At 30.2% G+C, this 25,904-nt stretch overlaps 1 protein-coding gene across 1 annotated transcript in view; it reads left to right on the top strand.

The window, feature by feature from the left end:
• The window catches only part of LOC113515294 (igLON family member 5-like), a 53,431-nt gene that overhangs the window by 9,665 nt on the left and 17,862 nt on the right, over nucleotides 1-25,904 (top strand). Inside the window, exons 2-3 of the mRNA XM_052900216.1 lie at nucleotides 16,663-16,751; nucleotides 23,848-24,047. Of these exons, the coding sequence (XP_052756176.1) occupies nucleotides 16,679-16,751; nucleotides 23,848-24,047 (273 nt within the window). The 5' untranslated portion in view covers nucleotides 16,663-16,678. The remainder of the gene's footprint in view (nucleotides 1-16,662; nucleotides 16,752-23,847; nucleotides 24,048-25,904) is intronic.

The following is a 25,904-nucleotide window of genomic DNA, read 5'->3' as shown; positions in this document are numbered from 1 at the left end:
AGCCTTGGTGATAATTAGAGGTTTTTCTAAGACACTACAACGTGTGATTCTTAAAAAAAGGATTAAAGATGAGCGTGTGATACTCCTGGTATTGGAGGCGGTATAGGCTACGGTTATCGCTTACTGTCAGACGGACTGCATGACTGTTTGCCACCTCAGTAGTATAAAAAAAATAGAATTCTGAATTTGGTCCAGAAAAAAATAGTTACAAATCTACTAATCAATAAAATTATACTCATTAAGTATATACATACATACATATATATATATATATATATATATATATATATATATATATATATATATATATATATATATATATATATATATATTAGCTTTTTTATAAATACGTAATGTAAAAAATATTTATAAAATTAACATTTAAAGCGTAGTACTATATGGGCGTAAAACATGGACAATGACGCAAAAGGAAATAAAGACGCTTAAGGCGTTTGAAATATGGACATGGAGGAGAATGGAATTGATAAACCGGACAGAAAAAGCAACGGATGAGGAAGTTTTGAAAAGGGTGAACAAGAAAAGAACAATAATAAAAACAATAAAGAATAGAAAAGGCAAAATGCTACGCCACCTTATTAAAACAGAGGGTAAAAGAGGAAGGGGAAGATTGAGAAATAACTATATGGACAGATAAAGAAAAAACTTTATGTCTGAAAAACTTCCTTTATCTAGCAATCGAGCTAGCTGGAGGGAAAAAAAGATATATATGTAATATGTCTGGGCAATTCATATACCTATTCCCAAAATATCACTTTAATCAAATATCAAAATAATTTAAATTTAAACAATTTAAATTAAAAAAAAAAATATTTAGACAATATTTAAATAGTTGATTGCTTTAACAGATTAAACTTAAAAGATTGCGACAGATGTGAAATAATAGATTGAAATTATATTTAAAGTAACTAATTCAAAATGTAGCGTTAATAATTTATAGTGTCCAAAAACAAAGCTTATTATATAACTGAAAAGGCTTTAAGTTCCATTGTTGGAAGATAGTATTGATGAATTACATTGAAAATTAAAATGTAACCAAGCGAAACAGTAGCTCCCGACAAGAAGTAATTAGAAGCAGATTAAGAAAAGCGTTCTATTCTAAAAGGCTTTACTCTAAAAGGCGGTGAGATCGTGGAATTAAGAAATATACCTGAATTCGTTAAGAACCTTTCTGCTTTTCAATTTATCGGATATTTTTTTAACATAAAATAATGTAATGTTTATCCATATAAAATTATTAACGTTAGGAAGCTTATTATGCAATAGTTCTTTTAATAGAAGCTATTTAGGAATAGAATGTAAATGAAACTTATATATTAAAAATTACGTAAATTCAAATAATATTTGATAATGACCAAAAACGAAAATAAAAACACGAGAAACTGTATTCGTTAAAGCAAAATTAAAATTGTGTTGCACAAAATAATCAGTTCTAAATTTTTATATGTAATTATTTGTATGTACAGACCTCTTTCTATGTCAGTGTATTATTTCAATATTGTGCATAATTGATACAAATACTATATTTCGTTTATTTATTTTATACTTTATTGTACACACTAGTGATACATAAAAAACATGATTGAAGTAAGTATATGTACGAAGGCGAGCTTAACTCTAAAGAGTTATCTGCCATTAAATCTTTTTAATGTATGTTGTCAATGTATGTATTTGTATTGTTAATACAAAAATATAAATAAATATACAAAGAAACAAACAAAAAAAAAACAAAATAAACTTTATTATGTTTTTTATTTAAAAATTAAACTCTGTTGAAATTTTGATGTAATTTCAATTTCAATATGTAAATATATACGTTCAAATATAAAAAGAACTTTCCAAATCTCTTTATAACTGACAAAGTTATAAAGTTACTTATTTTCTTAAAAAAATATAACGCTTGCAAAAGTATTTTTTTACAAAAAAATACAACCGATTTCAGAACCTCCTTTTTTAAGTTTGTTGAAAAGCTCGTCGATTCAAATAACTGAGAGGCGATCTAGTAGTGAATATCCTGACATCTGCATATTACCGTTCAACTAGAAGGGAATCAGATTGCAACTATCCACCGTCGAGACAGACAGGCCAAACTATAAAATGAAATAGAGATTTGCATCGAAATTCTTGTTACTTTCCATTATATAACGATAGCTATACAGACTTGCTTGGATAGTCAGTCGTATTTATGTAACATCTATTCATTTTCATAATATTGAATACAAAGGGTATCGAGTGAAGATTTAGTTCATATGCCTGGAAGTTGTATACAAACTGATGATGTATTTGATGGAAAATATATTGGCATTAATCAGTAGAGATATTACAGAAAATAAAGTATTGCCTTTAGCACTCCACTTGAGTCGATACTTCTTAGGACTATATATATATATATATAGTCCTAAGAAGTATCTCCACATATATCTCCACTACTGAATACAAGCTGGGAGATTTTGCCAGTAGTTGCCACATTTGACAGGCGGATTGGTAACCGCAATTAGGGTTTGGAGATGTTTTAAGAGGGACGCTGCTGCCCATCCCTCACCCTCCTTTAGTCATATCTTACAACATCTACGGGAAAGGAAGTGATGGTCTATTCTATACCGGGACAACACGGCAAGTACTTATAGATCTTAGGACAATATATGGAGAATGCATCGTATACTTTTATTTATTATTTAAAATAAAACAATAACACTAATGCATTTAAATTAGATAGGCAACTATATGCTATGTTAAATATTGGCTGAAAAGAGACTTTAAAAACATTTAGAGATATCATTATTTATAATTAAAATTGTTTTAAAAAATTACATGCATTAGTGTTGGCGTTTATTTAATTAAATTAAATTACATTTGTAATAACAGTTATCTGTATATAATATATCAGTTATCTGTAGATAATATTATATTATTGATATACATAGTTTCTTTATTAACTGAGATACTCTCATTGACAATTTTTATCAATGTCTATATTTGCATCGCAACTACATGGAGGAAATAGAGTTATAAATAATCACAGCATTCACGCTAGATATGTGATTTAAAGCTGGCCATGTTTTAAGGTTTTAACTTTGTTCTTTATATTTTTAGTGACTTTCAAAAGAGAAAGGTTTAGAATTGGTTTTTAGGATTATGTTACAAATCTGAACAAATTTCCACTATTTTTGTTAGTTTTTATGTAAGTACCAGCAGCCACAGCAATGGTCTGATCCTTGAGCTAGGATATCTTATATTATGAGAAATCAGGTAATAAATATTAAGACGCACAACTTAGAATATCCAGATGTCCAAATGAAGAAAATTTCGTATCCTAAATTGTGAAACGAATCTGGGACCTTATTATCGCACAGTGGTTTATTCCCACATTGGTTTTATGTTTATTTTTTTGCAGATCAACTATAGTTTTTTTTTATTTGTTACACATTAAAATTAAATTGTAGATCCGTTCCTTGCAATCTTCGAAACATTTCATCTTTATAAATAACTGCTTTGTATAAACTTATAGGTAAAGAGATATGTGTACTACTAGAAAACCTATTTTAATTTCTGTAAGCATGTATTTAGCAATACGATTCCCGTTCCCTACAGAACAGTTTCAGCCTAGTGTAGGAATCAATGCTAAACTTTATGCTTATAAAAAACATACTTTAATAATAAATACGTTTGTACTTTTAAATACATTTTTACCTTTTATTCAGCAATTTGTGTGTATTTCAGCAATGAAAATACATGGATCCTATTATCCCTTTATACGTAATCAACTTGTCTATCATTTTAATAATTAATTAGAGTTATTTAATAATAGAACAGTTGAATTACGTTTTGTTCAACCAAAATTCGAAGTATTGGTAATATTTGCAATTCCATAACATGTCACGATTGACATGTTATCGAGTTTATTTCCATACGTGCGTACGTGCTTTATTGAAGGTGAAAAGTAAAGGGTACTTATTTGTAGTGCGTGCAGTTCGTGCTGGTATTCGATTATGTACCGCGTTTTGAGGGTGAAAAATGAACCAATTTTTTTGTTTAAAAGTGTCATATATTATTTTTGTTTTCGCCTCCAAAAAACATTGCTGATTTTAATCATTTATTTGTTTAAGCAGTGTTTTAATCAAGCTATTTTAACTACATGATTCAATTTGATTTTTTTAAATATTTTATTATTAAAACTCATACATATAACAATTTACAAGTATGTATGTATATATAACTACAATATTTTTATTTACTTGATTTTAATAATATATAAAATAATAAATTCAAAACATTCGTACAACGATTACTTTTGTATTCGTTTTATATTATTATCAGAAACTTTTACATATGTATACATCACGCCTATCTTTCATTGACAGGTAAGCAGAAAAATACAACGCTTATTAAAACAAACTTTTTTATAAAATATTTGTTAACTCCTTATTTGAGAACAGTAGTAACAAGATCTAAAGTAAATAACATACAAACAAGACCTAAGACAGTTAACTACCAAATTACTTTAATAATTTTCAACACTTCGCAGAACAAAACCCCGCGTCGTACCTAACTAAGATCAACTCGGCAAATTGCAAATTTTGCAAAGTTCGTGATTGCTCATGCTCCTAATGTAATCAAATTAGGTATATACAGTTCAAGACATTGAACTCGTCGACTAGAAAAAACAAAAAGGGAAAGATTTCTTTTCTTCTTCACAAAGGAAAAAATATATTTAATAATCATCATCATCATCTTCATACCAGTCCTTTATTGACCACTGCTGAACATAAGCCTTCCCCGGAAGGGCAGTTTTGCCAGTAGTTGCCACGCTTGGCAGGCGGGTTGGCAACCGCAGGGATGCTGCTGCCTATCCCTCTAGTCGCCTTGTACGAAACCCATGGGATTATCTTTTTCGTAAAATATATTCCAATAAGGGTGCAGGTATGGGGGGTATCGTGGGCGAAACAATATACTGTGTTATGTCCATGGTACTGCTTATGTCTATAGGCGACGATTACCACTTTCCATCAGGTGGGCCGTCAGCTTACTTGCCATTCAAAGTTGTATAAAAAAAAAATTTAAAAAATGACGTCGTTGAATCGTTATTACATACTTTTTTGATTAAATTTTTACGAACATATATGTATATTTTCTTCATCCTGTAACCTCGGATACTTCAAACGTAACGTTAAAAACCACTTAGTGAGCCAACACAGTGCAGTCAATCGTTGATAGTAAATCATTCTCTTTTCAGTTGACAGTATTCATGGACTATGTTGTTTTGTTGGATGGATGGATCAGGCAGGTTGTTGATTACATCACATCATAAGCACCTCTATGCTTGCTCAGGACGGTGTGATCACATGTCGTGCTATAGTAAAAAAAAAGCAATTTTTAAACTCATTCTCATTCATTAGAACTCCTCACAACGTGTGGCACTTAAACCTTTTTTTTGTTACTATTTGATCAATTAGTAGTATTTTTATTCAATATCTAAGATTATTTACTAAATATAATAAAAATACCAAAGATAAATATTGACTTTAATATCTATCTAATCGAGTCTCTATTCATTCTTATATTTATTTATTTTTTCATCAAACGTACATATAATATCACTATAAATATTGTAATGATTTCCGATCGCTCCTGGAACCTTTATTTACTAATATATCATAATAATAAATATCACAAATTATGTTGATATCGAGTAACTGTTTCGGTAACAAAAATAAAGGTCATCGGCCCATTTTATGAGGATAAAACAATAATGGGGCATCATAAGCAATTATTGTGATATTACGCGTAAATACCTTTTAGGGTTATGTAGTTTATATTTTTTTTTTACTAAGATTTATCTGTTTTGTAATGAACGCATTTGTCTTTTACAAGTTTATTGGTAATTTACTTTATATGTTATGCATGTTTATCTCATATTTGTGAGTGTATTAGAGAAGTAAACCTATTCTTTTCGAGTTATTTCTTTTCATGCAATCGCTGTCAAATTTTGTACATTTTGTCTATTAATGAAAATCTGTAAGTGGATCTATTATTGTCATCTTGTTGTTATTTTTATGTAAACGAACTCCGGTTTTTCTATTAAAATAAATAAATAATTTATATATATATATATATATAGTCTTTGCTAGCATATGACTAATTTTTATTATCTACGAGAACATAATTGGTTAATCATAAGTAAAGATTATATCCTTCATGCTATCAAAATGTAATCATCATCATCATCATCATCATCATATCAGCCTTTAACAGCCAGCTGCTGAACATAAGCTTCTCCCTTGAGGGCTTTTATCAGTAATTACCATGCTTGGCAGGCGGATTGGCAGCCGCAATTAGGCTTTGGAAGGCTTCGCCCTTAGTTGCCTCTTACGACACTCACGAGAAAGGATAGGGTGGCCTATTCTATGCTGAAACCACACGGAAAATATATTTGATTTATAATATTTTTTTCGTTATAGGTAGATTGGTTTTCATATTTAAATTTTACAATGGATACGGTTTTTTTCTATATTGATCTCATATTAATGTTGTCACGATTAACTGTTTTTTTTTTTACAAAGCGAGCATTATATTGTTATTTAACTGTGCTTTTGATCTGTTACGAATCAAATTTAATTTAGAGTAAATTACTAGTTCTATATAGTAAACATAATTTATAATTTCTTTATTAGTAGTAAATTAAATATTATTTATAATTGAATATCAGATAAATATGTCTGTACCTATGTATAAATAAGAAAATAAATAAATACCGGAAATTCAGAAATCGGAAACAGAATGCCGATTAAATAGTCATAACTCTGCGCAGAGGATCATAAATATTGAGCGAAATAGTTCAAATATGACTGATTGGTAACAGTTTTCATTGTTATGGAAGTGACCTGAATCTATTCAATCATTTGTGAATGTTAAACATGACTATTATTTGATATTATAATTGAACTTGTAAAATGTTACGAAAATAGTTTTATATATATATATAATATATATATATATAAAACTATTTTCGTAATATATATATATATATATATATATATATATATATATATATATATATATATATATATATAAACATAAAAATAAATATTCGATACAAAAACTATTCCGTGATATTACAATTGAACAATTTTTGAACTAGTATCATACAAATATAAGGATATGAATGATTCGAACTACCGACTCTTTATGACATTGTGATAGTTTTTATTGGTAGAATCGATTTACTGGAAATTTATCGCTCATCCGCTCTCTATTTACGGAACTCCCAGTTCTCGACAGTGGTCGAAGTATGACGGCCTAAACCAAGGAGTCACTAGTGAATCCCATAAGTTAACTTCGTAGTAGTACTATCTATTAGGCAGAAATTAGTCTTAAGTCCCTCTATTTTCCACAAATTTCTTAGATCATTTGCAGGTTTATAATTATCTTCATACTCCTCCCTACACACCTTCAATAAACATATAAAAGCCATCTGCGACCAATAATGATTAAGGAAAGAAGAAGAAAAGTCCAAAAAGGTGTCTGAGTTAATTTGCTATTTTTCCTCCATATACACTTATATTAAACAATAATTTTTGTAACTAACAACAAAAAAGTTTAGCTGTCGTTTCTTATTTGCACTAAATTTGAAGAGTAGAAAATGGAGTGTCATCAAAACATTTTATTTCCTATTGGAGTGAATGCGTAAAATTATGTATTTCATTGAGTAAACAACATTTCTGACAGTTCATGTTATACGACCGTATTATAGTGTTTTTCTCATTGGAAAAACTTTTATTAAATACGTAAACATAGTAGAGACATGATTTTTTTTAATGAATATAGATAGAATGTGTTTTCATTCAAGAATTCAATAAGTGTTAACTATGGTAGTGTCCAGGAAAGGGCTGTAAAGAAGTCAACTTGACAAAATATAGCCTCTTTTCTCTAAATATTTAAATTAGGAATTATCAAAAGTATAGTAATAGTAAAGAAGTAGTTATAATATAATTTAAGAGAAGTAAGCACTAAATAATTATGCTGAAACTTTGTCATTTGGGAAGAAAATTTGATAGAATAATTAGGAGAGATACATCGAGCGAGAATGAGTAAAGATGTCGGTAAGAGATGCAGTAAACAATGTATGTCGAGTAGATAGGTAACTTACTAAAAAAGAACTTAAGAGAAGTAAAAGAGATTTGTGTGAATTGAAGTATTTGGGCTTTATTTTTGTTATTTTAATAGTAGATTGTAACATGCCATGCTTTTCTTAGGGGGTAAATTTATTTATTTATTAAAACTTTAACGCACATTAAAACTCTATGTACATTTGGTGAACTTAACACCGGACGGTGTTCCCTACCAGTCAACCATTGGGCAAACTGAGAAATACGTAGGCGGTAACATTTTTGAACAGAGAAAAAAAAAAGCTATATTTAAATTCTCAAAAATATATTAATAAAATGTTATAATTCCTCTATTCCTGGTCACTTAAATTTTTCATGCCCTCAGTTTCCTTCGACCCTAATAATATTTTTTGATGATTCAAGTTATTCTCTCTTCAACGATTTCCGTCAGCAATGTTTACTCGATTTTTTTTTTAATGACCTGGGAATATAAAAAAAAAATAATAATAAAAACTAAATCACCATCATTATTGTTATTTTAACAATTTTTGTCAACGGTTCAATATTGGGTCCTAGGTCTGGGCAAGTCGTAAAGTGGTCCTTTATTGGTATTCAATGTCCCACCTATTTGGTTATTATGTTATACTTTTATTACGCTTTTAATAATAAATTTAATATATTTAATATTTCTTGTGGAATTACTATTATAAAAAAAAAGTATATTTTACAAACAACGTGGTATAAAGGTTTATTTTGTACAACTAATCCTATTACATTTTAATAAAAATATATACAACTATTGATATCAAAGAGTGTTTATACAATTTTATTATTGCATACTGTTTTAATGTAGGTTTTTTTTAATGGGTGATAATGGAATGGTAACCCCGCATGCGCTATCGGTATACGCTGGCGGAGCACCGTTAAGGGATGATAGGTGATGATGAAAGCAGGTCAGTTAGCCTCTCGTGAGCAATTCCGCTAGAATTAACCACGATAGTTTCCTGGGGGAACCGTGTGGGGGTCGACCTGATATGGGTGTATTTCTGACAATGGGCTAATTAGACACCATTATTAACAATCCCTTTCCCCCAGGTACGATGGGTTTAACGGATGACAATGGAATGGTAACGCCGCTTACGCTAACGGTATATGCTGGCTGGGCACCAGTGAAGGATGATAGGTGAGATGAAAAGACAGATCAGTTAACCCATCGTGAAGAATACACCAAGAATTCAGCACGATGATTTCTTGGTTACTTTTCTTTTAAATTCAAGACCTTTAAATGACGACATATATGAGCCTATATGTTATTCTAAATATTATATCTATCGTACCGTGAGATATACGATAGGTGACTTAACGAGAAAGAACTTAATAAGAAAACAAATAAACGCCATCTAATAAATTCGGACAAACTGGAATGTTGACAGCCCTAAGGAAAAGTCTTAAAAGATTCCCTAGCTATATTATCGAAGTTTCGGTCTTTATTAGGAAAGTCCGGCGAGAGAATTGTACTAACACAAAAGTTTGTGTGTCCGTCATGTTCACACAATTACCTGGTCACAAATCCTTATAATATTATAAGGAAGATAAACGTGTCTGGTGTGCACCGTTAGTTTAATATTTTATTTGGGGCATTCTTTTTATTTTAAAACGAAAATTTAACAAGCCAATTGTTCATTATACTAATAATAAAAAAATGCATGTATGCGTGTGCGTGTGAGTGCGTGTGTACGTGCATGCGCGTGGGTGTTTGTATGTGTGTTTGACGACCTGATCGAAACGTCGAGATAATTCATAGTATCCCGTCTCTTATAAAAAATAAAGATGTAGTCTAGATATTTTGTAGAGAAAATATAAACCAAATGGTAAGTATTTTGTTCTACAATATATTTGTTCACTATTTTAAATACAAAATATAACTTCATAACTTTATTGCAAGCATTTAATTTCATACAAAGTACAAGGAAAAGTAGGAAATTGTATCACGATTTTACGACTCATAGTTCCAGTACTTTATTTTAGTTTCGTGATGTTTATTTAACACTAAATTTACGATCTCCTTTCGTTACCCTTACAGGGCAATTTTGTTTACAGCGGACGTGAAAGAATGTCTTTTGGGGTAACATGTATGTTACTTTTGGCGGTAACCCTATGTGTTATTATAGAAAATCTGTGTTACTTTGTATGTCAGTAAGTTTATGAGTTGTTTAGTTTGTAAGTTTTACGCTTTGAAGAACACTATTTAATTTTGTATTTTGTACGTTTTATTTGTGTAACATGCATCTTTGTCATATAATTTAGAATGGCAAACGTGTTACTTATGTACCTGATAAAAAATAGTAACCCTAGCCCAGTAATTATACCGTAACGCGTATAATATATTTTAATTGAGTTTAGAAAAGGAGTAGGTTTTCGTTTCAGTTGTATATATTTCTTTTAATTTTTGCCATCTCAGAACTCCGTCATTTATAAATCGATTAGATTTTTTTTATTTGAAAGGATATACGGTTGAGATTGGTCCCATATAAATTTCATCAAAATCGATTCAGTGGTTAAATTTATAAATCAAAATAACTGGTTTGACTACGATTGAAGTAGGTGTTTTTTTTTTTGTGAAACAAAATTTATTTGTTACAAATAGATAAAGCCATTGAGTTCTTTTACGCCTTTTGAGTAATATTTAATATATTCAAGATTCAATGAAGTGTCAGATTTGGTTATTTATATTCACTTTAAACCTTTCATACTGTAAGTACCAGACTTGACAGTGATTTTTACCTTTTTAATAATATCCCATTTTTCATAATAAAAATATCGATATCTAAGCACATAGCGAAACATGATAAGTACATTTCTTTTTTGTTGAGAAAACTTTAGATTTTCGATTTTTTGGAACTGAATGTTAGCAAATTGCAAGTCATTTAATACGACAAATAATTTAAAGCTGCTTTAGCATTCGGTTTTATCTGTCGCTTGGTGCATTATGTAAAAATAGAATGATATATTTTATTATTATTATAAAATGTAGACTGTGAATTTACTATAGGGATTATAGGACTGCCGTATAGTTTATTAATAAAAGAAGCGCTAAACCAAAAGAATGATTATTTGGTAACGTAAAACGTTACTGTGAATGTATGTACAAAGAAGTGAGCAAGACACGCTAGAACCATTATTACATAAAGAAAAGGAGCCACCTGTATTCATTGGCTGTCTTTAACATTCATGAATATTACACAGAGTCAATAAATACAGTTGAATTAGAATTATTTTTCGTACAACTCAGTTTACAAAGAAAGCAGTTTGTATTCCTGAAATATTAAATTACTTGTTTGAAAGAAAGTGTAAAGAAAAAAACGAGAAGGGGCACGCTACGTTGGTTTGAGTATGGGAAAAATTTTGACGACATATTGATAAAATGGATATACAATACGAAAATGGATAGACATATATACTGGGGAGAATTACACCAACGAATTATTCATAAAAAAGATCCGTGTTCTATCTAAGAGTGGAGTCAAGTCACCGGATTTGTTTGAGGAAGAAGTCAAAGATCTTCAGAATGGTCATGTGTTCATGAAACAAATTACGAAAATGTACGAAGCAAGAGATGCATTTAAGGATAGAGATCTTACCATACACCTGATTCTTTTTGTCTACTCTATACGAAACTAAACGTAAAGTTAGATCTAATAGAGACAATATCAAAGATAGAGGCAGTTAGAGTGACAAAAAGCCAGCTTATAAATTTATAAAGTTAAAGTTTCTAACTCCCAAAATTAAAACGAATCTAACGTTCATTTAATAAAACCCGCCAAGCCGGTTAAGCCAAACGTTGTGCTAAAGATCCGAACATATTCCGTGTGTACGTATGCATGCAGCCGGAAAACATTATCCCCTTTATTTGACAGTTGGATACTAACAGATAACAATTTTACCATTCGTAGAATTCGAACAGCTTCACAGTCTCATTCATTATACATACATTGTGTCGATTTACACGTCTGACTAATTAAGAGTAGGTTAAGCTTATATTAAGTTTTGTTATATTAGTACATTAAGTATCGAGCTATCGACAAATTGAAACAATATTATTTTTCAATTTTTTATGCAACTTAGAATGGCAAATAACGTGACGGCCCACCTGATGGAAAGCGATAATCGTCGCCTATAGACATGAACAGTACCATGGATATAACACTAATTATACCCCTCAAGCGTTTCCATTCCTAAAGACTTAGGTGTTATTCCTCTGTACCCCGTAAATTCACTGCCATATTCCACCCTTCAAACCGAAATACAGCCATGCAAACACAATTGCTTCACGGTAGAAATACGAATGGGACAGAGGTGCCCAAGCAAATGACTTTTGCACAAAGTCTCCATCTGACAAAATTTATTATACGTGTAAGTTTATTTATTTATAGGAACACCAACAGCATATTGCATTATAACATATATAACAAACATTAAATACAATACAATATTAATGCACATGCCTATTAAAGGTATTCACAGCATTTAAATTAACATAATTATACACTATGAAATGAAATAAACAATTTTAAGGAATTAGGTAATAATAGACCACAAATATTTTATAATTTACATTAGTTTTGGAAATATGCATATAATATAACCGGAGTTGTGAATAATATCAATAAATACGATCATCAGTGAATTGCACCATCATTGTTTGCATTTGTCAATAGCTCGAGTTATCTGCTCAAAGTACCATCTATTTTTATAACATGCATATAATAATAACATACAATAAATACGATATTTTGTTTATTAGAGGAGGCACTGACTTGTGCCGAGATTTTAGCTACTTGACTAGTGAAATACTATTGTCTTATAAATAATTAGAGACCCCATACACATTGTCAACCTTCTTTTACGGTAATATATTATGATTTGTCACATCTTGGGGATGAAAATAAGGATATATTTTATTTATTTCATACGCAACCAATATTAATAACTTTATAACATTGATTTTACAATGGATAAGGTGATTAGAACTTAATAACTTTAGTCACTGTAGAATCAATGTTGTTGTAGTTGTTTGGTTAGGTAATGGATAAGTTAAAAAAAATTTTAATACATAAACCGATTTTAATAATTATTTTAACTACAGAAACGTATGTATATTAATAGGAAGTAACATGAGATTTATTTTATTAAAATAAAAGTCATGCAAAATCGGTTTGCCACTGGTATATTATATTATTGAATGTTATCCATCAATGCTCACGTTAAATTCCGTGTGGATTAAGCAGAGGATCCAAAAATCAAAGGTCTCTATCCTTATATCTCTTCATCTACTTTTATAACTCATAAATATGCGTAGATTTATTTTTTTCTATGTTTGGATGAGTATACACGATTTCTGGTCTATTAAATTTCTATATATTTTTTTATTTACTTTTAAACCGTTTTATTATGACAGCTGCCAACGTCTGATCGAGTTATGTTGATTCGAATCGTTTGAACTTTTACTATATTATACAAACTACTCGAGTTATCCTTACATTGCTTGCTTTAGATTATTCAAGCCTCGAGAGACATCAACGTATGTAAATATTGAATCGCTCCTAAAGACATCTGGAGCTATGATCGCATTAACCTATTTTTGAAATGGAAATAAATTTCTACATTGCAAAATTTGCAGAAATTTTATAGCATATATTGCTGATGTGCAAAGTAAGTATAAAGGAGCTGCATAAAATGGTGATTGGGCTAACTAACAGCTCTGTTAGAAAATGGTAAACATTGTTACTACATTAATCTTAATAATATCTATTAAAATAAAAGAATCGATATAATAATACACGCTTTGACCCGCGACTTCGTTCACGTAACAGAGATATGTTTAATGATCGAGATAAATATAGTCTATGTCCTTCTCCATCCCATATTTTACGTGTAAATCCTTCATAGTGATTGGTTAAAATATTCAAGCGCTATGAAGTAATAAACAATCAAACTCACTTTCACATTTATTGTAATATTACTAAGGTATATAATTATTTTTTTTTTTTACAAAGTACATACAACACTTCTTTATTCTGGTGATATATTCAATTATCAATTTAATTTCAATGTTACAATGATTTAATTTATTTAAATAATTGTAAAAGAAAATATATTTTTTTTTTATAAAAATAATAATAGTCGTGGTATTTATTTACAATTTTAATTTAAATTAAAATAAAATGAAATAATTTTCTAAACATATATTTAACATTAATTTTAAATTTAGTTAAATCTTTATATGTATATGTAATACTTTTATATGTGTGTATGTTACTAAGGATCTCCTAAACCGCTGAACCGATTTTGATGAAATATTTATGTGTTTGAATAGGTTTCAGGACAGTTTAGATTTACAATTGGACCCGATAAGTAGCTCCGCGAATGGGTACCGAGCAACGTATTTAGCGTTCTTTTAAAAAATAAGTAATAATCTTGGCAGCATTTAGCTACTAGCTAAAGTCACATCGCAATCGAATTCAATTCTAAATACCTTTAAGTTAGTGCAAACATACTTATATATAAACTAATACTAGTATGTAAATATAAGTATGTATATATATGTATGCATATAAGGAAGCGGTCGCGTAAGGAATGACAAGAATTTCACATATCTTACGCCACATTTCTCACGCAAAATAAAGGGCTCATAATCATATATTGCTTATATTTTATATATATATATACTATAAATAGAATATTGATAATAATACTTACAAATAATATTATTATTATTTTCAGATAAATGTATAATATAATTCTAATTTTTTTTATCTTTTTACTCAAATTCATATTACATTTATTCTTCTCGATTAATAAACTCCAAAGTACTTTTTTTAAATTTTTTTCATATGTCATGAAAAAAACTTTATACAACATAGAATAGTAAATAATCTGACGTACCACCTGATGGAAAGTCCAACCATCGCCTATAAACATAAACCAGTACCATGGACAGTGTCGCCCCCCATGGTACACTTCATGTGTTGCCATTCCTGAGAACTTAGGTATTACGCTTCTGTACTCTGGAATTTCATTGTCATATCTCATCTTTCAAACCGGAACATAGTCAAACAAACACAACTGCTTCATGGCAATATAATGAATATAAAGATAAATAAAATATTTCATATATAGTTATTTTTTTATACCATTGAAGTGGCAAACAAGTATATGGCCCTCACGATGGTTAGCCGTTACTATAGTCTACGCCTGTAACCTCTCTTACCCCCTTTTGAACAACCCCATTCTCTGAAAAAACTCTCGACAGGCAGCTCATTAACTGCAAACATAATAATTTAACAGAAAATAAAACGTTATAATTTAGCTATTTTATTTTATTATACAAGAAATTACTGTTCAACTTTTATGAAGCAAAGATATTTTGACAAGACAGTGTGACACATAAGTGAAAATTGTGAACATGCTCCCATGTTCTGGAGCAACAGACGAGACAAATCAAATTAACTTTTAATTCCCCAAATTGGAATTCCTCGGGATGCCCTTGTCATGGTGACATCCCTTCCCATCTCGTTTGTATCCATTTTAATGTGATTTAGGAACCTTATGATTTATTTTCGTTTGTAATATAATCGTTTATAGGTATTAATTCATTAAAGAATTACGTAACACCGCCTTTTAATCAAATAAAGGGAGACTTTATGCAAAAGTCGATTGCTTGGGTACCTCTCTCCCATTCGTGTTTTTACCGTGAAGTAGTTAATTAAGCATGGCTGTATTTCGATTTGAAGGGTGGGATATGGCGTGAATTTATAGGGTACAGAGGAATAACACCTGAGTCCTCAGGAATTGCAACGCATGGGGGGTATCATGGGCGAAACAGGTACACTCTGTTATGTCCATGTCTATAGGCATAGGTGACGGTTACCACTTTCCATCAACTGGGCAGTCAGCTTGTTTGCCATTCTAAGTTGTATAAAAAAAAAGGAATTGAATTTTAATAATTTAATAATTTTGTACTAATTTAATATTGTAACAATTGAATATATAGTTTAAATATAAATATACTATACATACATATATATTAAGTATATTTATATGATTTTGTATATTCACAGATAATATAGATATTAGGTTACAAATATTTCAAACACACAATCGAGACTTAACGCGATGTATCTTACGGCACTTTTTTTATTTATTTTTTTAATGGAATGCCATTCCCGCCTGTGCTTATAGTATACACTGGCAGAGCACTAGTTAGGAATGACAGGTGAGTCAGAAAAGGCAGGCAGTTAGCCTATCGTGATATACTTGGAATTCAGCACGATGGTTTCCAAGAGGAACCACGTGGAGCTCGATCTGACAGAGTATATTGCTAGCAATACGACTGGTATTCCGCATTACTAACAATCCTTTCCCCCATCATTTATCGTTACTTCGTTAACATAGTCTCTGTTTTACATCTTATTACTGTTCTGTTCTTGTAATAAAAATGTTCCTTTATCAATATTTTTAAATCATTTTATTTTTTCAGTGGTTCAAAGGTGAGGATGGGGCAAGCAGTTGGCGGTGTCAAGTCCGCATTATTGATATCTCTTCTACATGGATTCCTTTTTCTTATAGGTGAGTATATTTATAGATTATTTTAAGAGCGTATCTAAACATTTTCCCATAAAACTGATGATATATGGAATGATCGATATCGTACACAGTCAAGCATCTGTGCTCACTTGGCTGTGGTAAATACTTTTGGATTAAAGTGAAATGTAAAATATCTTACTCCTTAAGAATTTTAACACTATGGTACCATAGTGTCTCAGTTTTTTCTATATGGTTCATGTATATAACCGATAGTTACTACTTACCACCAGCAAGTCTAAAATTATGGATGTCATTGCATTATATTACCAAGGATAATTTTGTTCTGCCCTCATCATCATCATCATCATATCAGCCTTTTATTGTCCACTGCTGAACATAAGCCTTCCCCTTGGGGTGTTACTAGTTACCATGCTTGGCAGGCAGATTGGCTACTCATATACTAATACGCTGCTACCCATCCTTCACCCTCCCTTAGTCGGCTCTTACGACACTCACGAGAAAAGAAGGGGTGGCCTGTACTGCCCTCAAGAGACAATAAATAGGAATTGGGTTAAAATTGGGATCGATTTGCAACAGCTTGCATTGGCAAGTTACACTAATATGTATATATCAATACAATACAAAACCATTACCACGCTAGTATTTTAACTTGAGTGTATGAAACGTCTCAATTCCAATATCAATCTATTGGAATTTATTCCAAGAGTAAATCTATTGAAGGACCATCAACTTGTTTTTCATTCTAAATAGCATAAAAAATATACTGTTGTACCATATTTTGTATCTGTGTAGATGCCAGTTTAAATCTTAGCGTAGATCTATTTTCAGAAGACAATCATAATAAGAGACGTAATATTGTAATACTGTAATGTTGAAATGTACGCGTAATCTATTTATAACATTTCCTATCAAGATAAATGCAATATAAGATAAAATCGGAGACAAGGAAAACTGTAGATACAAGAATAATATTTCCAATATTCAGGTGGAAGTTTTATTAGCTTCGCCCTTGACCTTGTTCGCATATCTGTAATGAAAAGTTGTCTATGTTTTTATTTACGTCAATATGATGTGAATCACAATTTTTTAATGATTTATCGCAGTCACTAACACCAATTGAGTTAAGAAATAAACAAGAAATCCATACCCTTTTATACTTATAACGTTAAGTAAGAAATACAGATATATAATCAAATAGAAATTATGTAAATAACGGATAATTTTACTTTGATATCCATATGTATTAGAACAGAAAAAAACCAACTAAATTATATCGCTGGTATTCATTGATATCTGTAGATAGTTCCTTTTGTCATCATCATCTATCATCACTATCCATTGATGAACATAGGCCTCCCCCTATCGAGAGGTTATACCAGTAGTCGCCATGCTTGATAGGCGGGTTGGCAACCGCAATTAGATTTTGATGATGTATTAAGAGGGACGTAAGATAGTTTTTTGGCTAGCATTAGTCAATCTGGAGATGAGGGACGTATTCGATATACAAATAGTTTTCTTTGTTAAATTACATTAAACCATAGGAAGGGAGACTGTACAAAAGTTGTTGGTGTTTCTACCGTGAAGCAATTGTGTTTGCATGACTGTGTTTCAGTTTGAAAGGCGGGATATGGCAGTGAATTTACAGGGTACAGAGGAATAATACCTCAGTCCTCAGGAATGGCAACGCATGAGGAGGTGTATCATGGGCAAAACAGTATACTCTGTTATGTCCATGGTACTGCTCATGTCTATAAACGACGGTTACCACTTTCTATCAGGTGGGCCGTCAGCTCATTTGCCATTCTAAGTTGCATAAAAAAATACATTAAAATCACAGTACAAAATCAATTGTAGCAAAAAAAAATCTTGGTATTGTTACTGCTAGATTTTATAAACCTAATGAAGTATTATTATTAGGCAACACAATCGTAACATATAAGGCTTCAGTTGGGTAACTTTAAAATTAAATAAGATTGATACATTAAAATTTTAGGTCCTATGATAATATGATAATATTGTAGTTTATAAGAGATATTTATTTATTTATTTATTACATCCACTGGGTGAGCCTCACAGTCTTCCAATACGCCCACCCAGGAAAGCATGAGTACAATAACATATAAAAAACGAATATTACACATATATAACAAGAATAATATAAAAAAGACTTAAAAACATCTGAACACAAATACTCTGTGGTCACTCGACGAAACTCCAGCAAGTTAGAGGCAAATACATCGAATTGCGGATACTGGCTCAAAATATCATTGAGTAGTATCAATGCAAGAGATAGGGGAGCCTGCTTAGCGAACTCTGTTCTTCAAAATGGAATGTATATTCTTTATTGCACTTGTAAATTACATTTTTAAGGCATTTATAAATATTGTAAGCAAGGGTACACTTTTCTCTAACAGAGATCTCTTTTAGTGAACCCAATATAGTTGGAAAGCATGTAGTTAGTGGGCAGCTAAAGTGAACGAACAACTATTAATAGTTCGAATATGAATAACTGTTAACACTAATCAATTCAAAAACAAATAAATAGTTAAATAAAATATTAATATATATTAGAATATTACTTAAATACTTGTACTATAAATATAATACCTACTTATTTATAATTCAAATTCAAATTCAAAAATCATTTATTCATGTAGGACATTTTAGCCGCTTATGAACGTCAAATTTGTACATTATAATTTTATATTTACCCTACCGTCCAGTTCGGTATATTGATCCAATTGAGAAGAACTGGCAAGAAACTCAATTGAATTACTTTTTTTTTAAAGCCAGTTTATTTACAAAATATAATAAGTGTTAAAATAAAGGAAAGATAGGATATGCATATCACGTCGAAGTCGAAGCCACTTTAAGTGGCTACGAAAGACAGATACGTGATCGTATTTACGAAGATCAATTAAATTATTTTTTTATTAATTCAGCCGTTAACTGTCCACTGTTGGACATAAGCCTTCCTTATAAAGGGAGTTCTGTCAGTAGTTACCGAGCTAGGTGGGTTGGTAACCGCGGTTAGATTTTAGAGATTTTTAAACCGAAACATCGTGAAAATTTAGAAAACTTATTATAGTTTATCTAAATGATCACGTGAATTCTTGTCTCTTATAAATCATAAATCATGCGGCTCAAAAGTCTAAAAGGGATTATTTTATATTAGAATTTATTACATTTTAAAAAAATAACGGAAGAGAAAAAAAGTACTAACATAATACAAAGAAAACATAACAATAAAAACCTACCTTTGCTAAAAAGCTTTGAACATTCACAGAGGAAAAAATATGAAATCAATGCAAAAAGACAGCCCGATTTCCGGGAGATCTGTTCTGTTTTACGCTTTGTAACATAACTTTAAGCGAAAGGTCTGAATAAAAATGTCACAGATGTGAACTATATAAAGGGTAAAGGAGGCATGTATAGAGAAATGCTATTATATGCTCATGATATCCTAGGTCAATGAACTGCTTAATATACTCGTATAGGTATATCGCTTACTACGTGTTAAATTTTTTTTTAAATATATCCATGTATCTAAGGAAAGGAACATTGGATACGTTAAACCCTTACCCACTAGAAACCACTCAATATACCTCAAGACGCCATTATTACGTTGGTGTTATAGGATATGTTTTGTTATTGTAATAATTAATAATTCTCGAGAGCATTCATTTATTTTAGTATATATAATAAATTTGCAGTCCACAAAAAAACCATCTTCAGTTTTGGCTAATACAGTTATTTTGATTTGGAAACTAAACTACTGAACTAATTTTGAAAAATAAGCAACCAATCTATTTTTTTTTCAGATAAAAAAAATCCAAATCATTTTATTACTGATATAGTTATAAGATAACAAACATAAAATAAAAACAAAATGCAACTATATAGTAAAGTTACTTGAAAAGACACGATATACAATATAGTAATGATGACAATACTATATAGTACAAAAGCTCTTACTTATGTTACATTGCTAAAGAAATGGTTCGTAGAACAATTCACAATTATTACGACAGAGTTGTAGACTCGCGTTAGCATTTGACAACGATTTCAACAGCGATGGACTCTCTATTAATATTATATTGCAGGCGACCTCTCTTTGTTATTATTTATTCCAACCTATCTACTTAGGAAGCACATGTGTATATACACATTTTCTAAGGCCATAGTACAAATATTATGGATAAAAAAAATCACAAACAATGACACCAAGTATCAATAACCTAAAGATTTGGAAGGAAAATATTTTTTATGAGCTAGTCTTTGTTTTTCAACTTAATCATGACAATGAAGATTCTTTTTTTTTTTTGTTATACCTATTAGTCCAATTTGAAATAAACACTGAACAGACAAAAGAACATGTGTGTCAAACACGTTTTAGTTTAATAAATGTATTATTGAACGACATAGATTTAATAGGTAATTGAGTGCGCCGTGTCGTGGCTTAGTATTTTACGACCCCGACTTATAAGATCTTGAAGGTCGACTCACCCACTCCTACATTGGATTCAGATTTGTTCCAAGAAATGTAAGTACAACGGTAAAAGGCGTCTAATTCCTCTAACTAACCTATTTAGGGTTATGACAGTATTATATTTTATTTATTATGCAATATAGGCCGGGTCGTTAAGCCCACAAACATATGGTTGTAGGCAAGTTGGCTCATTTATCATACTCAAGAACTGATGTTAGTGCTACTACTATTTGTAAAGAATAGTTTTATTCTTTACACTAAGTAATATTTACTCGTATTGTCTTAGTTTTTATATTAATATTCTAAATTGGCAATTTATAGTTAAACAAAATTAGAAACAGGTAAATTCAATTTATGTTCAAAAAGAAAAACAACTGAGTTTCTGGTCTATTTCTTTTAGCTGAAGCTGCATTATATATCGAGAGGTAAATTAAAAATGTAATATAAGAGTTTGTAAATAATTATATGAATAAATGAAGTAAATCTTAACACGAAACCATAAAAGGCACACTGTGTATAACGTAATAAAAAAATATACTAGATTTTTTGCCAAGCGCAATTTTCTACAGCAAAATGACATCTCATAAATCATAGAATTGGTACATTCATTGCTTTCTTGTTGCGAAAATATTTATTCTCATTCGGTCGGCTGACTCCGAATGAATGGGCCCTGGATCTTGTAAGATGTATGAATGAAGAATAACCGAGAGAAATCTTTTGCGCTTTGTCTCTTAAAAAGTGGGGTCCCTCAAGGATATTAATTCTAAAAGATCGTGCCGAAGTATGAATACGGGTTTCGCGAACATTAATTTCGAGAAGAAATGAATATTCCGATTTGAAATCAGACTTCAATTTAAAATATGTTTTTCCACACTTAAGATGCAAATATTCACCATTCATTCAGTTATGAAAGGAATGTTTTTATTTCCTCGGTCGCTTTGGTTTCAATAGGCTGATCCTTATACCCCTAATACATTGGCATTTTTTTACATAAAAATTAAGCAGTAAGGACCACGAATTGTAAGGAGATATTTATTAAATATGATATTATTTAAATTTACTGTAAGACAAAAAAAAATAGTTATGGGCAACGCTACTATTATTTGAAATTAACAGGTATCTATTTTTAGTCATAATGAGTAAATTGAACACTTTACGTCATTACGTTTCTGTTTATCTTGTTGGAAATTCGAAATTTTTAATAAGTGTATATATACCTATCTAATTATTTTTGTATTAATAGTAGATACCTTTTTCATAAATGTTACACACGATTAGAAGAAAAAATTAGAAGATTACAGAGGCATTAAGTATAATGAATACAAACACATTAGGAATATCATGAGTGTCACAGCATATTTTGCAAAATTCATGGTATTCGTGTCTATAGGCGATGGTTACTATTTTTCATCATGTAAATCTTTAACTTGTTTCCCATTTAAGTCTCAAAAAAAAAATAGATCAAATGATATAACCTATTTCTTTGCCTGTGATCCTAGTATAGAATGGGTCTTCCTTTCCTGTGGGTATCATAAGAGGCGACTAAGGGAACTTAATGGTCGAAGAATGGGCAGCAGCGTCCCTCTTAAAGCATCACCAAGGCCTAAATGCGGTTTCCAACCCACCTGCTAAACATGGCAACTACTGACAAAACCCCTTAAGGGGGAGGCTTATTTAGCAGTGGATAGTTAAGGGCAGATATATTATATACCATACTAACTTAATTCTAATTGCAAATCAGTTAAGATTTGTTACTAAACGCTTCAATGAGTATCAAAAATCGTCTACCTTTGTAAGATCATTGCTTATAAATACGAATTTAATGGAAGCGAGACTTTAAATCCTTTTACTTGTTTAGAAAGGAATTGAAGCGAATTGTTTTGTCTATTATAGCGTAAAAGTATAAGGTAATTTATTTTGCTTTATATTCTGCTTATCTACCGATTGTTTCTAAGAAAACAAGAAATCTTGTTTAATATTTCTAGAATAAATGTAATGTCTAAGTTCCATTTATAAAATGTTAGGCGTTTCTGATGAAGTTCAAATAAAGTTGTTTGCTATTTTCTGTGTAGTTTAATAATTGCTGTAGCGATTTTATTTACACCCTCACCGTATAACAGTTGTGTGTTCGATTCTTATCTTCATATATTCATTCTTATTTCAGAGCTAAGCTCTTGTCGATGAAGCTCTTGCTTACTTTACTCAGCATGATATTTAGCGACTCTTTTTACCTCTTATACTACACGATACTAATTTTTTCCTTTATTCGTCTGATTCTCGAATGACAAATATTTTTAAAATGTGTATATTTGTTTTTTTTTTAATTTTATCAATTTAAATTTGTTAATTTACATATGTTTCCTTTTTATTTTATTCATTTTTGTTTTTATTAATTTATATTTTCTGAGTTTGTTATGTATGTATTTAGAAAAAATAAATTGTGTATTACTTGAAACCCTATTGCAGTTTTTAAGAACAATAAATGAGTTTTAGATACGACAATAATATCGACTTAACTTTACAAGCTAAGTCGATATTATTAAATAATTAAGCATAAAAATATAATTATAAGAAATAAATCTTCGGTAATGAAATAATCTAGATTTTTTTTATTTATTTTTCTAACAGCTGGCTCCGGCACCGAATCGCCACTTGACAGTACGACTGTGGACATGTCATCGCGTCGGTTTAGAGCAGAATTCCTTCAAGAATGGCAAGGGTCAGCTGACGCGCCGTACTTCGATTCCACCACACCAAAAAACATAACAGGCCTAGTGGGCCATCCCGTTAGATTATTGTGTAGAGTCAAGAATCTTCAAAATAGGACGGTAAGAATCAATTTACATTATTGCTCCACTAAGTAAGTGACAAATGGCAAATAAATTTATCAAAAGATTTCCTTTCAACACAATACGCATGATACTCGTAGAACGTAATAACAAGCTGGCATTTTCTTTTTTATGTGCATAAGATCGAAAACTTATCTACCATTAAATTTATGTGCCACTTGTCTAAGGAGTTTGTTTCCGATATCATAAACTTTTTACACGTTTAATTAAAAATATATATATTTTTTCTTTGTGAATCATCTAACATACAAATGTAAAATTAAATAAATTAGAAAACATTTTTAACACGACTTTATACCATATCTCGTAATATTAATACCCTCAATTCACCTTCGTCAGCTAACTATTTATAGAAACCAAACTAATTCTAATGGGTCGCAATAGTCTGATTATGTATTTAGTTATTTATTCTTTATTGACCACACTACAAAAAATGTTTGGTACAAAAGTCGTATTTAATACCAGATATATAGCATTCTCTCCCAGTCAATCTTTGGCAAAATATAAATGTATTTATGCGATGAAAAAATTTTTACATTATTATAGATAAAGAGGTCATAAGAATTTATTTATTTTAAATGAATTAATTTTATATTAACTGTAACAAAAGTTATATGAAAATTATTAAAATATAATATCGACTCCAATGATCAAAACTGCTTTTACGTATCATAAATAATAAATAAAAAGATAATACAAAATAGCATTTTATATCAAATTCCTATAACAAAAATATTATTACATTCATAAATAAAGTTAAAAATCTTGGTTTTTAACCATTATTTTGTATTACAACTTGAAAATATAGTTAAAATACGTTCGTTTGGTATAACAATAAAATTTCTAATATTCTATTTAAATATAACCTATTATTTAAAATTGCTAGGTCTTTTTTAAAATAAAATAGACATTTTTACATTTAAATACACATTTCAGAGAGAATTTCATTCAACGTTCTATATCGCGAGCTCAGAAAGCAGTTCTAAGGCTGCAATCCTGTGAATAAAAGTCCATGGATTTGACATAAATCTTGCGCCTTTATAACGGGTTAGGGATGGTATTATGTGAATTTTATTTGCTTAGTATTATACTGATTCGGGATAGATTGAAGACATAAATTTAAACAAATTTAATCTATATTAAATTCAGACAGGGCTTTTTTTAAATAGATGAATATGGAATAACTACTTCGCCGACGCTATCGGTATACGCTGTCGAGACACCAGTGAGTGATGATAGATGAGGATGAAAGTAGGTCAGTTAGTCCATCGTGACAAATTTGACAAGAATTAACCACGATAGTTTCCAAGGGGAACCGCGTGATATTCAGATGAGATTCAGACTGGGTTATGATTAGGTAGAAAATTAAGTCAATCGTCGATCTCTTGTATATAGTCTGTATTGACGCTGTTTTGTTGGTGTTTTGTTGTGAAGCTGTCTTGTGCATCTAATAAACAAATAAATATCTAGTCATAATTCATCATCAATCTAATCTAATTATTGACAATATTTTTTTTCACTTTCGTAATGTGAAATTATTAATCTATATACAGTTGTAAACGGGGATCTTGTTTTATCATTACTAAACAACCCCAAAAAATCGGTAGTTTATAAAGTAAAAGAATTAGAAAGATGATCATTAGTGTGAGTTTGTTACCGAGTCCAAAAATTTCCTATTTTGGGCTACAAATCAATCTAACTTCACAAATTAATTCCTCGATTGTAACTATTATACTTATGAAAACAAATTATATTTTTATTTTGTATCAAGATTGTAATCTAACTTAACAAAATATAAAGCAAACTTATTTTGGAGTTCATTTATTTTTATTGTTC

Source organism: Galleria mellonella, unplaced genomic scaffold (assembly GCF_026898425.1).
Source record: "Galleria mellonella isolate WM207_F2 unplaced genomic scaffold, CSIRO_AGI_GalMel_v1 utg64, whole genome shotgun sequence".
Lineage (NCBI taxonomy): Eukaryota > Metazoa > Arthropoda > Insecta > Lepidoptera > Pyralidae > Galleria > Galleria mellonella.
The sequence above is the reverse complement of the archived record's forward strand: the minus strand, read 5'-3'. Positions and strand labels throughout refer to the sequence as shown.